This window comes from Oreochromis niloticus, linkage group LG20 (assembly GCF_001858045.2).
Source record: "Oreochromis niloticus isolate F11D_XX linkage group LG20, O_niloticus_UMD_NMBU, whole genome shotgun sequence".
NCBI lineage: Eukaryota > Metazoa > Chordata > Actinopteri > Cichliformes > Cichlidae > Oreochromis > Oreochromis niloticus.
In genome coordinates this window covers 20856986-20874128 of record NC_031984.2, presented here as the reverse complement: position 1 = coordinate 20874128, position 17143 = coordinate 20856986, and the positions used below count along the sequence as shown (strand labels likewise).

General features: G+C 41.0%; 1 protein-coding gene across 2 annotated transcripts in view; it reads right to left on the bottom strand.

Moving 5' to 3' along the window:
- Nucleotides 1–17143, bottom strand: part of cpne5a (copine Va) — a 73816-nt gene that overhangs the window by 36836 nt on the left and 19837 nt on the right. For both annotated transcript variants that reach the window (XM_005478136.4, XM_003448216.5), the window contains 2 exons: nt 16966–17042; nt 2043–2106 (listed from right to left, as the gene is read on the bottom strand). In XM_005478136.4, coding sequence (XP_005478193.1) covers nt 2043–2106; nt 16966–17042 — 141 coding nt within the window. The remainder of the gene's footprint in view (nt 1–2042; nt 2107–16965; nt 17043–17143) is intronic.

Here is a 17143-nt window from a genome sequence, read left to right as displayed (position 1 = left end):
TCGCGCATCACTCCATTCATCCGAGCATTCGTCTATTATGACTGTAAGCCTCAGGTGAAGGATTTTTGTCAATGTAAGGATGATGCATTATGTAAGCACAAAAAAGAACATGAAATCTTCCGACTACAGTGATAAAGTGAAGAACGTTTGCTTGATAAATGAAAAATGTTAGTGTAATCAGGGTTTAATGTTACCAGAGCTAGTTTAAATTCATTCAAGAGGTTTTGTGTTATTTTATTTCATTTAATTTACTTGATTACTTTTTCCATACTCATAGGACGTGAGGCTGTTCTGTACAGACTAAAAAGCCTCTTTGTAGAAAACTTATGGCGTCAAGTTTTATAAATAAAATCGCCACATTGTGAACAATTGTGATAGTCGTACTGATAACCAGGCCTGAGGTTTACAGCTTCCATATGTTAAATGTTGTGTGGTTTACTTTTATTTAAATCAGACAGAGCTGGAGCTGGACCGTGTGGAAGATGTGAAGCGAGCCAGCCACTGCTCTGCACTCCTATGTGCCAGAGGCAACGACAGCCAAGAGGAAGCCTTTGATCCATGCAGAGGCTGTTGCTCTGTCTAATGATACCTGGCAAATCCACCACGAAGGTGAGAGCCAACCCAGTTCTCGATTCACAGTCCCTGCAGAACTTCCCCAGTCGATTCTCCCTCTGCTCGTCTCACTTTCCCCAAACAAGAGTTGCAGTGTTTACCTCAGGCGATGCAGCAACTCAGCTGCCTCCATTTATTGGTCACAGGTGGATTATAGAATAAACAACAACCAGATGGATGGTGGCAATCCAAACTGTTAGAATTCACAGGTGTAGTGTTGTGCTGACAGCGCTGTCTTCGGAGTCATGCTTTTAGTACGTCGTTGCTTTCATTTGCCTGTTCTTTTCTCAAACCTGACACGTTTCAGTTCAGGGTTAAATTCTGTGTAAACAGGGCAGGTCTGCGGTGACATGTCTAGTCGGCGTCTCTCTAATGGAGTCTGGGAGAAGGGAAATCATCATTTGTACCAGTAACGATCATTTGCATTTATATTACTGAATCGCCTCTTGAAGAGGTGCTTTGCAGCGATGATGCTAACTCCTATCATTCGCAGATCCAATGCACCTGATGACTCACAGCAGCCCTCCAATGACTGTGAGCACTGACACTTCAATCCAGCAGTGCAGAATCAGTAATGGTTATCGTGGCGGTTTCATTATCAGCATGTCTTATCAGTCTCACTCTAACAGGAGACTCTTTATTTGTCAGGGAATAAACAATAAGAAAAAAAAACCCACCTAGTCAGGTACAATGATTGTTAAACAAGGTGCTTTTTTAAGCTAAACAAGTATGTCAGGAAGTTAGAAACCACTGAATCACTGCTTACATGTATTAGGGAATCATAAAACATTTACAGAGAAGCTCAAGGGCTTTTTGTTCAGCCTCTGAGGGAGGCCGGTTGTTCCGGTCAATAAGTCCTGCTCCACTGGCAGCAGTATAATGTGATTATTTACTATCTTCATTTAGCAGTGTGGAGAGAAAGTCAATGGGCATTAGTGGACACAGGTTATTAACGCAGACTCATGGATTAACGCACACTACATAGGAGCAAGTGCCTGTTTTAGTGATTGAAATGAAGGCGGTCTCATTAAATAGCTATTCAAACTCATAGCATATCCACTATGTACACAACTTCCAAATGGCAAACGCAATTGCAAAGTAACACGGCATATCCTGCTCGTTTAATGGGGACAGTTATGGCACAATATATCTCGCTGGAGTAAAGGATATTAAATATCCCACTTCACTTCAGCGGACTCGTGAACATTGCTAAACATAGATAATGGAGCAATTCCATACAACGCAGGCGATCTCACAGTGACATGTCACAATTTAACAATTCGCTCATTTAAAGTCAGATGTAATGATGCTTAAGGGTCGAGTTCACATGAGACAAGTGAACACTGCAAAACATTTACTCTGACACTTAAAGTGTAAACAGTTCCAAAAACAAAAAAAGTAGTATGATGGTTAAAACTTTTTGGACTTACTCGGCAGTTTCCAAGCTCCTCCGCAGACAAGATAATAGTTCCACATTTCTTCCCGGGTATACCACTGTGAAAACAAACACATATCCTTCACTCATCCAAGTAAAACTTTCACAGCGATCCATTTTGACCATTTTTTAGATGTTAGTAGGTTAACACTTAGAGGCATTGTGTTGCATTTTGCTATACTAATCCATGATGTCAGTAAACAGCAAGATTGTCAGTAGTTCTAGCATCCTCTTTTGTAAATTCCACTGAGTTCGGTTATCTTTGGAAAAGAGGTTGAAGTATCTAAGTGGAGCTGAAACGCTTTTATGTGCCTTTCTATTCTACAAGTTTGATTTCACACCTTCTGAGCGATAGAAGAGGAAGACCACAGATAAGATTCATGGATGTAGTGAAGGAGGACACGCACAGGGTTGGAGTGGCAGAACAGGACACTAGGGATAGGGTGAGATAGAGGCAGATGATTTCCTGTGGCAACCCCTAAGCAACCAGCCATATAAAGAAGAATAGATATACCTTTTTGAGAGACAGAAGTGTCGATAATTAGAAATATTTATGTTTCTAAGATTCCTCGTTGTTTGAATTGTACAATCAGGCTTCATTTCTGGCTTATTTTCACATCCAATTGTATTTTAAATTCAGTAAGGCCATATAGAATTGCAATGTTAATTTAGTATGACAGTTTGACAGCTCTAATGAGCACATTATTCCTTTTTCTCCACCTTAAGTGAATCAAAAACAAGTTATAAATATAGGCTCCCAAGTTTTCAGAACAGTGTGATATCAGACTGCTGAGAAGCCGAGCTCTTCTGATTCCCGATTGCCAGCACCATATTGAGACTTTAAAGCTGCAGTTGTTTACCACTGATTCACGCTCCGGCAGATGATCAAGACATATCGCAGCACAAGAGGCGCTCTCTGCATGTCTGTGTTTCCATACATCACCTCTTCACTAAGCTGCCAATCCAGTGGCTGATTCTAACAAAAATAGAGACAGCGCTGCGCCACAGTTTGTCCTAAATGTTATTTGGCTGTATTTTTTGAAGCGGAACAAAATGACTTTTTTTTTTTTCTGATATCCAATCTAACCAACTCTCAGCATCCAGTGAAGCTGTGAGAAGAAGGCAGAATCCATTCGACCCAACACAGAGCAATACACCATATCTGTTTTCCAATCATACAATAGCATTCCAGCTGCTACAGCTCCCATCATCCTTCTGGATAAAAAAGGAAATTACACGAGTGTCCTGCTGTGGCCTTAGCTGGAGACCAGTCATTAGAAGGTCAGACTTGCTGTGACAGACTTGTTCATCAAGCTGTGATAGCTGATCTGAATATCAGTACTACTAGATACATACTGCTAAGCGAGAGGCAGCCTTTGACTATAACAGCAAAAGTTCCTTTATTCATAACATCAATCTCAAGCACAAACCTGAGAGAACTTTCACAACTCGATTATATCAGAGAACCCGAGCCTGCCTGCATAGGAGATTTCTGTAATGTTTTTAGGACGTATGGTACGAGGTGTTTTCCATTAATCTCAATCAGGTTTGCCAGGACTGCATCACAAGAAGTAAAGCTCTATAAAACCAGTTGTCATGCTGCGGAGGAATAGTTCTCCAGGCTTCTCTTGTCTTCTCAGGCTTCTTTCACTAAGACCATTTCAGACTAGACTTCAGTAAACAGTAGCTAGATCAACTGAAGAGCCAAATGCTCCTCTCAGGTCTTTGCCAGATTTTTCTTATTTCCTAAGAATATGATTTGTTGTTTATCTGAGGTAGATAGTTTTTTGGGGGGCCTGTCACTACTTTTGTCCTCCACTTTTTCAGTTTCTCCAAATTTCTTAAGGATACTCTGCAAACCAGAGATTTGCAGAGTTTTCAGCTAATGGTTCTTTGGGAATCACCTTTCAGCTAAAGAAAGGAACAACGTCTGTGTTGTTGCAAAAGCCTGTTAGTAACAAAGTGTCTAAAGATTAGATTTTGTCCGTTTGCCAGTTTGTCTGAGATTTAAAGACAATACTGGTTCATCCCTTGAGTTAGAATATCCATAGGTCAGCGTCAAGTGAAAAAAAAAGTGCTCAGATACAAGCAATAGACTGAAAATGAGTGAAAAATTAGCCAATGCTCAAAAACAACTTTGAAAGACCTTCAGCAAGCCTACACAACTATTGCTCGTGACATCTTTACATTTAAAAAAGTCCAGCTCCTGGGTACTAAAATATAAAGAAATGAGGGTCTGAGAGACTTTTGCATAGTACTGTACCTCAACACAAATCCACTTAGCACTGAACTGTGGCTGCTGCATCTGCTTTAATGAGGCAAAAGGAAAAACTGAACTCTCGAGGAGCAGGTCTGCTTAGTTTTCGGGCTTTATCTTGGAGGTCCACAGAGACCAGTCTCAGGGTGAATTAACTGTCCTTGAATTATTGATGCTTTACTCCAAGTCACCACCGTGCAGTTTGATGGCGCCTTGAAAAGCGAGTAAAGCTCTAACCAATGATGCCAGTAAACCCTGCACGCTCCACAGGTCATATTATCTCCCTGAGGTCACAATAATGTTAGATACTCCTATTAAACCAGGAAATGAGATCCAGCAATTGGTAAAATATCAGCTCCAGGCACGTTAAGATGCACCACCCTGCTCTAATCTCTGCTGCAGAGAAGAGAGCAGGTACCAAAAGGGCAATGGTCTTTTAAATCAGGTATGCATTATTGAGTGTGCAATTTCTCCTGACAATGACTAGTTAACGTGAAGAGCAAGCAAGCAAGCACTGAATGGATAAATACAGTTCCTACCAATTATCGGTCGAACGTGACTTTGTTTTTTTTTCTCTAACTTTTTCTGCTCCGTGCTGCGACGTGACTGCAGGTGACACAAAGTGTCCTGCATCAGGAGGCTTCATTCTCTCAGCACTCATATACTGATGGTTTTTCAGTGGGGAAAACGCTTTGATGATGAAATTATGTGAAATGTTTGGCTGTGGTCCTTCTTTCCTGTAAATCTGCAATGAACACAGTCTACAGTTTGTCAGCTGTGGGGAACCAAAAGGATTTAATCAAGGTGGTTGTGTAAGTGCAAAACACATTTGTAACATCTGAATTTTTAAACGAGTCCAGTACAACAAGATGAAGCTATTTTGTGATGTTTCACAGCCTGGCAATCCCCAGCAACAATCTGAGTTGAGACCTTCACTGTTTCAAGTTACATCATCATGAATATGCATATCAATACACAGTATTACCCTTAATAGGTTTTCTAGCACACAGATGGCTCTGTTTTACAGTAATTCCTGGAGGTGAGGTTGTTCTAGATACATGGCAAAAGTCAAATAGTTGGCTTAGTAACCAAAACTGTTTTCATACTTCTAACAATGGGGAATGACGCAGAGAGAGAACTCTTTTACAGAAGGAATAACAGCATTTAAATTTAGAGTTAAATAAAGTCTTAATGTGGACAACTTGTTCAGAGAAGGCTGGCAGCCTGTTAATATAAAAGGCTGATTAATGCAATATGGTAATACTCCTGCATCATAGCAATACAGGTGAGTAGTGACTGCGCTAACCGCATGCTAAGTATGTATGATGATCCTTTCCACCATTCGTAGTCCTCCATAATTCATCCAGTCACTTACAGGCTTCTCTTGGCACTCAGCAGACACAGTAGCATAAGGGCCTGACCAACTAAATTCTAGTTCAGGGTGTGCACTGATGTTGCCTGGAAACCTCAGCAGGACTAATTTTTAAAGTCAGATTAGCATCATGTCTGCTGTTTCTTCTTTTCAGCAGAATCCCCCAGGATCAAACAAAACTTCATGAAGAAGAGAAACAAATAGAGACAGAAATGAAATAGCGCCTTGTAGCACAGCAGCTTCCTTTACCCAGAAAGAAACAGAGGCAAGAAGTGCTGTCATGCTCTTAGCTCTGAAACAGAGGGTTAGCTACAGCTGCCTTGACAGAACCCCTGTTTGATCAACTGAATGGAGAGAGATCAAGCAGCATATTTCAACATTACTACAATTACTTGGCCAAAGTTTTTGATACTGCTGTTCTGCAGAATACCAATGCGAGTACTGGGTGTCTCTATTTGCCAGGGAACCATGTATGCGAACCATTTATTCCTCCGAAACGCAAGCATCAGAGATTATTAGGCATGACATATTATAATATGGATATTCAGGCTCAATGTATGGCCTCTATAATTTCCCATCTAGAGGCAGTTGCTGTCATGAAATAGTGATTCACAATCCCTGTATTCTCCATTACCTATCTGTGCGGAGGTCGGGTGGATGGAGGATGGTGAGATTAAAGTCCGAAGAGAGAGAAGGAAGCAATTGTTGATGCCGTTCACATTAGGTCATTAGGATGAGGGATGGTCTTGATATTTAACGACTGTGCAACGTGTCACGCATAAGAGAGTGAGAGAGGGTTATCTGCTCAACAACATGAGTGAGAGTCCTAGAAGAAGAAAGCGATTTGTTTTCACACTGCAGTTTCTGCAGGGTGGGTCTGCATTTTTTTTTTTTCCCTATGACGCATAATGGCTGCACCGCTATCGTGCAAAGAAGTGTTATTTTGCAATTTCACACCTTAACGCCAATTAATCACTTAAAAAAATTATTCAGTAAGGTTAGGTGCGAGCACAGCAAGAAAAAAAGGATCGGTTTAACTGCATTTCACTGCGACTGTCCAGGTCAGTGAATTTAGTAAATCTGCCTGGATGACAAGGGGATTGATATAAATGAACAAATCTAACGACTTCCAGTCGAGTCAAAGGCTAGCAGGGATGGGTGGAAGGCAGATAATCGGGCTCTGTGCCACTGTAACCATATGGGGCAGTGGGCATATCATAGCTGAACAGAATTAGCCAAGGTTGCCAAAACTCTTTGTGGGTTTAAATGGGATTATACCACTAATCCCTCTGATCTTCATATACCGATAAGAATCCATAATCCTTCACCTTCCCAAGATTTTTTAAGAGGATGAAAAGTGCAACGACTTATTCAAAAGGGCACCAGAACACCCGCTGTATTTCTCAGACAGGAGCTCCTTCCTACAGGTATTGCAGGAGGAGATGCTGTTTGTGTTCAAGGCAGGTAGCCACAGGCTACCTGTGCTAAGCTCTTTGAGGCTCTGTCAGAATGAGCACAAAGCCGGTAAACAGGGCAAAAACTGTGGCACAGAAAAATGTCTAATAGATATTAAACCATCACAAGGAAAGAATGTGCTTACATTTTTACCAATGGAAACGAGGCGCATGGTGCGAGACAACATTATCACGAACCTGCCATCCTTCGTTCCATTACTACTGCAGGCACGTGTTATTCACCAGGTACCACTGACGGGTAAAGACCATCACCACAATCTCCCTCAATGGAGCTAATCGTGTTATTTATATAGTGACTAATTAAACAAGAAATTTGATTAAATTAAGACTGTATTCTATTTTATGAGTGTAGTGATGTAATGAGATTGGTGTTGACGTTTTGATTGCATAAATAACAGCTCAGGCTTTAATTACTATAACAATCTTTGCTTTATTGAGATTCTGAATAAATGAGGCTGTCATCAACCACCTGCAAGCTAAAAATCGCTTGTTTTGACAGCAAAAGAGAAGAAGAAGCTGTCAGTCAGAAGGAAACTTTCTCTCTCAGTCCAAAGGCAAAACCTGTTCATGACAGCGAGCTCACTCTAATCCCCGTGTTCTGCCAGTAACAGAAACTCTTCAAGAGAGCATAACGAGTCAGTTTCAATTTCCCCCTAGCAAGCAAAGAACATCTCTATATGAAACGCTAAGAAAGATGCCCAATTTCCATTGCTTTTATACTTGGAATGCATTTTATTGTACTTTTAAACTACTGTCATGGCAGAAAAAAAAGAAAGTACACCCTCTGTCAGTTCTAAGGTTTTACATATCAGGATATAATGAAAATTTATTTGATCCTAACCAGGTCTGAAAATTTGATAAATGCAACTTCAGATGAACAACAAAACACGACAGTTTCCACCATGTCATTTATTTTTTAACAAAAATTAAGCCAAGATGCAGACGCCGCAAATAAAAAACTAAGCAAACCTCGTGGTTAAATAGTGTATTGAATCATTTTTTCAGGGATAATTTTAAGTAACTTGAAGTAATCACTTTATGTATGACTTTATCAGTCTTTCACATTGGTGTGCAAAAGTTCTGGCCCACTGTGTGGGCATTAGAGTGTGCACAGCTCTCTTAAGGTCCTGCCACAGGTTGAGGTCAGGTTACGGTCTGGACTTTGCGTGGATCATTGCACCACCTTGATTCTTTTCTTTTTCGCCTTTTCTGTTATAGATTTGCTGCTATGTTAGGGATCATTGCCATGTTGTATGACCCAATTTATAGCAAGCTCCAGCTGTCAGACTGCCTCTCATCTGACTGTAGAATACTTTGGTAAACAAGCTCAAATCATCACCACTCCACCAACACGCTTACAGTCGGTATGAGGTGTTAATGCTGTGTTTGGTTTTCTCCATACATGTCACCGTGTATTGTGGCCAGACATCTCCACTTCATTCTCATCTGTCTAAAGGACTTCGTACCAGAAGCCTTGTGGTTTGTTCAGATGATATTTTGCAAACCTAAGCTCTGCTGCCATGTTCTTTTTATAGAGAAGAGGTTTTCTCCTGCAACCCTCCCAAACCAGACTTGTTCTGTCTTTTTCTAATTGTAAAGTCATTAACTTATACTTAAACTCAATTAGAGAACATGCTAACTGAGGCCTGTAGGGCCTGATGTAGCCACTGAATTCGATGCAATTTCTCTGAGCACTGCATGAGGTAAATTTGCTGGGATGTCCACTCATGGAAGGACTAATAATTGACTTGAATGTTTCCACTTGTGATCTTTATCTCTTTGTAAATGGCCTTATAAACATTCCAAGGCTGGTGGGCTGCAACAATTACTTCTTTAAGATCTTTACTGATGTATTTTCCTGTTGGAATCATGTTAACACACACCTGAATGCTTCAGACCATCAAATTATTCAATTAAACAAGCAGCACCTGCTTCTGACTTAGTTTTGTTACATAAATAATGATACAATAAATATGTAAATTACCCTTATTATCCCACAATACCTAAAACCATACCATTACGGGTGTATTTTCTATTTACCATGACTGTAGGTAATATCAACTCACAGCTCATTCTGCCCTCTGTTTTCCCTGCAGTGTTACTGTTGAGCCACCTTTCGCCCCCTCACCTAGCGCTGGGCACATGTAATGAAATTCATATGATGTTGCAGTGGGTTGCCCTGACCTCCTCTGATTGCAATCTGCGCACCGACAGATTGTTTTCAGCCTCTGAATAGATAGATCAGCAACACAGAGTGCCTTTCGGTTTGCTCTCTCACCTTTGCAGCAGACACAGCTTGTGGTCATAACAGAAATTAACACTGTCTGCTCTGACTGCAAAAGAAATCAGCTAAGCTTATCGGAAGAGTAAAAACCTCCACTGCCCTTGCCTGCTCTTGCACTTGAGGCCTCTATTAGTAGCGTTAAGACAAAAATCTATTGCCTTATTATCTGCAGAGCTTTAAGAGACAATACTTATAACAAGCACAGTATATATATAAATGAACCGTTTCCTTTCATCGGAGGCACAAAGCAGAAATTTTCCAAAGTCCTTGAAGAGTCATAAACAGAGCAATGTAGCTGACAATTTATCTGAATGAGTGGGAAGGCAAGGCAAACAAACAGTTTGTTGTGAGAGCTGCGCTGCAGAGAGGGGAAGCTTTTTGCTTCTTATGGAAGCAAAAATGGTACCTAATAAATCCCTGTTTCATCGGACAAAAAGGGTTCTTGTACACTCAGCACAGTTGGGGTTTTTATACATCTAAGCAGGAATACACATTATTAGAGAGGGACTCTTGTTAGTGCTCAGCCTTAGAGCCCAAATTGGCATTTAGCAAGGCAGCAGAATGGTCTAATTGTGTGTGATGCCCCGAGGCAGAGAATGCTGATTAGTATAAGCCGTCTAGAACAGTTCACCTCCCAATTAAGTAAAACAGACAAACACGGGGGGCTAAAAGTTAAAGAAACACTGTACCTGGTTGCATGTACCCATCTACAGTATCAGGAATAATTGGATTAGGGATTTTCAGTTTCACTAACAAATAAACTTCTCTCGCTCCCACTCGTTATTTAAATCTGTGGTTTTATTTCATCTCAGAGGAAGCGCCGCCGTCAGCCATCTACATTAACCAACAACTTTGAAAGAATTGTGAGTCTCTGAAGTCAAGATGAGACAAGCGATGCCCTTTGCTTCAGTGTTCCCTGAGTAAATTTATGGTAAGTTATAGCACTCTGCGAGTTTACACAGCAGTTTGAAATAATATTGCGGGCATGACATTACGCATTTGATCTTTTAGTATACATTTCAACTGTTAACTTTGAATACAATATAATGCTGCATTTCATAATTAGCTTATGTAAAAAGATCCCTCTTAGAAACCATTTCATCTGTGGCTCTAACTGACCCGTCACCCAATCCATCCCTCGAGCAGAGATCGTATTGTCATAATGACATTAGAATGCAGAGACAACCTGAATAGGAAGCTATTTATTGGCTCCTCCAACAAAGAGACAATCATGTGCACTAAACCAGATGAGCCAAGCAGAGGTTCACAGACATATCTGCTGGCTATTGCAGGGTTGGAGCCATTTCAAGTTCTCCCATGAAAGTCACCTGATACTTATGGCGTAAAATAACGCCATAAACCTGTACTATGAAGCTCCCGGCACACAGTCATTGCGCTGATGTTAATGTGAGAGGAGATTTGGAATCTGGCAATTATTGACTTAGCAGAGTTAAGTTACAGATCCTCTCCGTAACTTGACGTGGTCTGACACTTCATGGCAGGTTCCAACGCTTCCACTTTATAAATGTTTATAAAGGAAGACTGAATGGGCAGTGATTTTATAGTCCTTGGGCAATGGGACAGAAAACATGTGAATTCAAAGATTAAGAGGTGAGCCCAATACTTACTGTTTTAGATACCAGTTTTTAGATATTTTTAGAGTTTGTATATCTCTGGTTATTTTTGTTATTTTATTTTATTGTATGTTCTTTTATCAGTCTTATTTTTCACGTTGTCTGCCTCAGTGTTTGGTCCTCTTTTCAGCATTGCTGCTGACGAGAGCAGCCCACAGAGAGAGTAATGCAGCTTGAGGCTATCCCTGTGTGAATCAAGGACCCATTGTTTAGTAAATCACTATCAATTTCAACACTCGATCTGCCTTTTTTATAATTGCAAACAGCCTGTGTGCATATAAGACTGCAAAGCATTTAAGAGAAGGGGCTCGGCAACTACTGCTTACAAACATATTTGTTTCAGTGAAATAATAATCAGGTACAACTTCCTCAAACTTCAAGATGACACAGTTCTGCTCAAAGATGAGATTTTTAGTGCACTGAAATTAGTTGGACTGCAGTTACAGTTTAACACTGTGCAGTGTTTTTTCACCCTAACGTGCACTGATGCCCTGTGACCTTAAGGATCGAATGTAAGTCTAATAAAAACCTTGGTTTTTAAGATCTGACCAGAGATTACGGATGAAAATTAGCCTTTTGAAAATAAACAAAAAATATTAGATGAGACAACATAAACCGGATGTCAACAGATATGAAAAGTTTGAAGTTTCAGAGATTTTTATCCTATTGCTGTTGTGCTAGATTGCATCAGTGTATTGCTGTTGCTGTATTGAATATCTGTTCAGTCCTAAACTCAATTAGAGAACTGACACCATGTTTTTTGATATGTTGAATTTTGACTTGTTTTGACAGAGAGATAACTTGGTAAATTAAAGGATTGCTGATTTGATGAAAGCAGAACTAAGCTTTATTAAAAAAAAAAAACATATTCGCCGTTCACTGCTTATCTTTCAACATCTGCATTGCACTGTTGTGATCAGATATCACTTAACATGTGACAAACGCAATTTGATAAGTCGGTACTGATTAACAGATTAACATTTGTGGTGAAGTTTTTTTGCATTTGCAATAACATGACCTAGAATATCTGGGTGATGTGATTCAACATCATATACACTCAAACCAGTCTGGGTTGATGAGGCCCTGGCTTGTGTCCCAGTAGCACTACTGCATGGAACATTCCTCCTAATCCAAAGCCAACAGGAGGCTCTTTCTTTCACTTTTTCTCAGCCCCTGTGATGTTGAGTAGCATGTAGATCTTGCACAGTGACCAACCTGTGAATCCTCTGCCCCCCACTTCAATAAGCTTGCGGCATGCCTTCCAGTCTCCCCTCCTGCAGAGCCCCACCAGCTCCTGATATGTGGATTGCTTTTTTCATTTGCCTCGTCCATGTGCTCCTCCCAGGGAACTGTGAGCTCTAATAGGAGCACCTGCATGGAGGAGACTGATAGAGGTGCCGTGTCTGGCCTCTTTGAAGTTTCTATATCTCTCCAGATCCAGTTCCAAGTCTGACGCTGAGGTGAGCAGCCACATTGCAGGTTTGGGCTGAGATTGTAGCAGTTCCCCAGTCTCTGCTGGCAGACATGTTTGCTCTTGGTCTTGGTTTTGGAGATTGTAACAGTGATGGTCTTTAGCATGTGGTCCTGCTTTCATAGCAAAGAGGATATGCAGGTGAGTCGATCTTTTTGGGGTTTTGTCGGTCAACAAGCTCTTCTTCTGCACTGCATGCTCCCACCATATCCATGTAACCTGGTGCTGCATGTCCACCATCACGCTGTTCCTCTCTTCTTTGATGGCACTTGTCCTTTGCCTGACCAGATGTTACCATGAACACAAAAAGCTTATGTTTCAGCTGGGACTCCCATGCCTCCAGGCATTCCTGGGCTCTCCATTTCCTGCCTGTCTGTACCACGATGCCTGCTGATACCACACAGGAATCTTTGGAGTCCAGATATAACAGAGCCTCTCAAATACAACCAACCCTGAACTTGTCCTCAAGGCTGCTGAACAGGAGATGCATTTGCATTTGCTTTAACATAATTTATTAAAACTCTGGGGGCAGAAACACTGAGCTGTCCTGGTTGAGATGCTTTCCTGTTCCCAAAATCAAACAGACACATAAACTCCTGCCAAAGTATGTAAAACTGTCATTGTGGTGTTTTCTAACAAACTAGGTATCTCCAGTCACCACACCGTCACAATGACGCACACACTCTGACTCACGAGGGGAAAACAATAACAGCTTTGACATTGCACCTCCCATAAGAGAATGATTGGTGATTATTTAAAATAATTGTAATTATTATCATCACAAATCAGGTTAGACATTAATGTGTTGTGTTGCACATTAGCCACCGCACTAATTAAGCCACATATTCTCACACCAGAGAAAACAAATTAATTATCAGTAATTCTGAGATCAAACTTCTTGAGATTTTGATCAAGTATTATGCTTTTTTATCATTAAAGCATTAAGATGCTCAAAACAAATTATATCTTCATCAAAACAAGTAAAAATTCAAGAGAACATTTATCAGTTTAACTACACTTTCATCTTTTCTCTTTTAATTATATATTTTTAGCCCTTCTCATGGGATTACTTAATGCAATTTCTGCCTGTCGTTTGACTTTGATGTTTTTATACACACTCTGTTTAGCCAAAAAAAAGGCATTAAAAGGTATACAGCATGGCTATAAATATATTTATGGTAAATCAAGAACATCGTCAGAGTTCGACAGTCATAATTGAGCCAAGTTCAAGCTAAACTTTTAATTGTAAGTACATGTAAACAGTGAGTTACAGTATTGAATTGATGAACTTAGTGCCTCTGTCTTTACTGAAATAGTTATCATGAGTAGAGAGCTTATTCATTTCCTTATAACTGCAGCTAGAAAGAGGAGCTAACACAGAACAGATTCATGTGTGAAATGCATGAGAAGTGCAACATACTGTACCTATCAGAAGGTGTAAAGATTTTTTTTCTTTGTCAGTTATCCTTCTGTATTCAGTGCTGGAAAAACATCATTATTCCTTTGAAGGCGTTAGTTTTCCCACAGGAAAACAGGTCAGGTGAGCTTTTATGTGAGCTCTCAATTTACTCAGTTCCACATGCATGCCTTTGATATGTTATTTTTGTATATTTCCAGCTTTCCTCCCTCCCTGTGTGGGTTGATCCGGCACACCCGCGGCAGTCGTAGTCTTCCTTATGGTTCATTTCCAGCTTTAAGCATGCAGCAGAAGGGCACAGTAAGGGTAGGCTAATGAGTTTAGCATGCTAATCTTGTGCTGCATTTATATGCTGTACAAACATATTGTGTGTGGTATATTTCACCATACTGACAGGAAAGGTTACAGCTATTTTTTTAAATGAACACTATTATTATGTTACCTATACAACTATATTGTGATTTGTTCCTGCAGGCAAAAAAAACAACAACAACAACACACAAACAATCAAAGCTAAGAAAGCTGTATCACAGCACCCATGTGGGGGTTTTTTCAAAGAAGCCATTCACCCCATCAGTCACTCAGCTTGACATTTCTTCCTGCACCAATAATTTTGATGCATGCCTCTCATTAAAAACAGATTATAAACGGAAGTATTTGTACCACTGTGTCTGTAATGAACCACTGGTCTGTTCCATAAAATTGCTGTTACAGGAGTAGTTGGAGCTCTATGCGCAGTAGCATGAATGACGGACACGACACATAAGGTATAATACTGTGCTTGCATTTTGAGATGTCTGTAAACTCTCTTTCTATACTTAAGCAGCATGCATCCATGTGCTAATCTTAGCTCAGACACGTGTGTCACTCAAGCTAGCAGCGCTCCCTGAGAAAGGAACCAAATGTTTAAGTGTTCACGGGAGTTTTGCACCCTCGGCAAGTGGAGTGAAGGATGTGATGGGATGTTATATTTTATTTAACTTAAATGTGAAGCACCTATATGCAGTTTTTTTTTTTTTCCAGTTATAGATAAAACCTCATTGTCTTTATTTCTCATTTTAAGGAGGTCACTCTGTATATTAGCCTGCTATCTTTGTCAGAATACTAACTGACTGACTATAGTTTTTCAGCTATGTAAACACTGGGAAAGCGAGGCTAAATGTCAACGGCTGGCAAACCAGCTTTGCTCCTCATCTCCAGTGTCAATGTTCTCTCTCTATCTCCATATTTTCCATCTGTCTCTACTATCTGTCAGTATGGGTGAAAATGCCAAAATAGCTTGCCTCTATCCTCGTGCCAGCCAGTAAAATACTACTGGTATATTGTATAGCTGTAGAGGAAAGAGTTGAAGCCACATATCTTCCAAGCTGATTGCATATGAATCTGTAAACAAGCAGTTAGGTCCTAAAAAAGTTTAAAAAAAGGGAGGTGGAGGAGTTAGAATTGGCTTTAGATTTAAAATCAAAATTATGACTGGATTAAGCTTTGGGTAAGTTTTAGGCTTTGATATGTGCTTGCGTGCTGGTTGGAGCAGAAAGAAAAAGAGGGAGAGGTCTGGAAGAACAAAAGGAACACGATGAAGAAAAAAGGGGTCAAGCCAGAAGAAAAGAATCTGGTAGATGGAAGGAAGACGAATAAATGAAAGACGAAGTCTGGAAAATAGGGAAAGGGGTGCTGATGTGCTTCTTAAGCAGGTCATTGGATGCAGCGTGCCTTGGGAGGGCTCGTTTAAGCATGACTAACAGATTTCCTCAGTCCCTGCAGGAGCCGTTCCTCAAAGCTACGGCGCAGAGAGACAGTGTCACTTTAGGATGCATGACAAGGAAATGGAGCACAAAGCCATTAAACAACTTCTGGGATGTCGTCTATCACAGGAGGAGAGAAAAACTACGTTTCTCATGCACGTTATTTAACTATTCAAATAAAAAGAGGGCAGATGAAAACCGCACCCTTAACTGAGTGTCATGGAGTTGAAAAGAATCAAAAGAAACCTTCAGTTTTCTTGCGCTTCCTGAATTGCTACTTCCAAACTTGAAAGGAACAGCTAATAGCAACCCAAGTGAAAGTTTTCACAGGGGCTCATTTCTTGACTTTATAAATTGTGGACTGTAACATCAAACTTATGATCATCATCACCCTCTCAGCGATGATCAAGGTACCCTGCTGAGGTCGTGGAATCAATACTTTTCTCCATCATGTGTGCCTGGAGCTCCTGATCCTCCTCCCTGTCTCTGATGTGAGGTGTGAAGCCTAGTTTATGTGAAGCCTAGTTTACAGCACACTGGTGAACACTGTAACACTGTCTCTTGATCCTGCTCATCCTCTTATTCAACACTGAAGGGCACCGAGCTCTGTAATCCACAACCCCCGGTCCCTGGCTGAGTTCATGGTCGACACCAAAGCCCTGCTGTTCTCACAACCCCCCCGCTGCCGGGGCCAGCACCGCCTCATACTTCACATAGAGGCATATATTTTGCACTCATGGTCTCACACACCAACACAGGCTTCACAGTGTGTCAAACCCTCCTTCGCACTCTCAAAAAGACACATAACTCAAAGAGCCGCACACAGGTCTGTGGGTGCCAAGTGCTTCAGGCTTTCTTATTTCCCAATTTACACTAAGGAGCTGATAGTGTCATGTGTCTCCTGCTGACTTCAATCCACTCTTGGAGCTAGATCACCTCCCTAATGACAGTAATTGTATTGTGGAAGCCCCTGGTCATGTTCAATTACCCATTCCCATCCAAGCACATTGGTCTAATCTCGCACTGTAATGTACAATAAAGATGGCTCTAGAAGGGAGATGTCAGCTTCGCTGGTATGGATGAAATCCAGCAGAAGAGCCATGCTGTGATTGAATAGGCTGAGAGGTGGCACTGAGTTTTCATTATCTCATATCTGAAAACTTGTGCTTCCAAATTAAAACTGCTCTTTGTCTACTTCCACTGAGAGCCTCCCATTCTTGTCACACAACTCTGCAAATTGAACACTGTGAAATCTCCACTCACCCGAGCGGTTTCTCCAAGCGACTGGCAGGTGAGCCCACGATCTCTCCCAGCGTACAGAAGACCTGTCCCAGGAAGTCCTGCCATGGGGAGGAGGGCATAAAGTGGGATCGAGAGAGAGAGGTAGGATGGGAACATTCAAATGGATCACGGGGGGTAACAAGGAGAGGCCGTGAGGAGT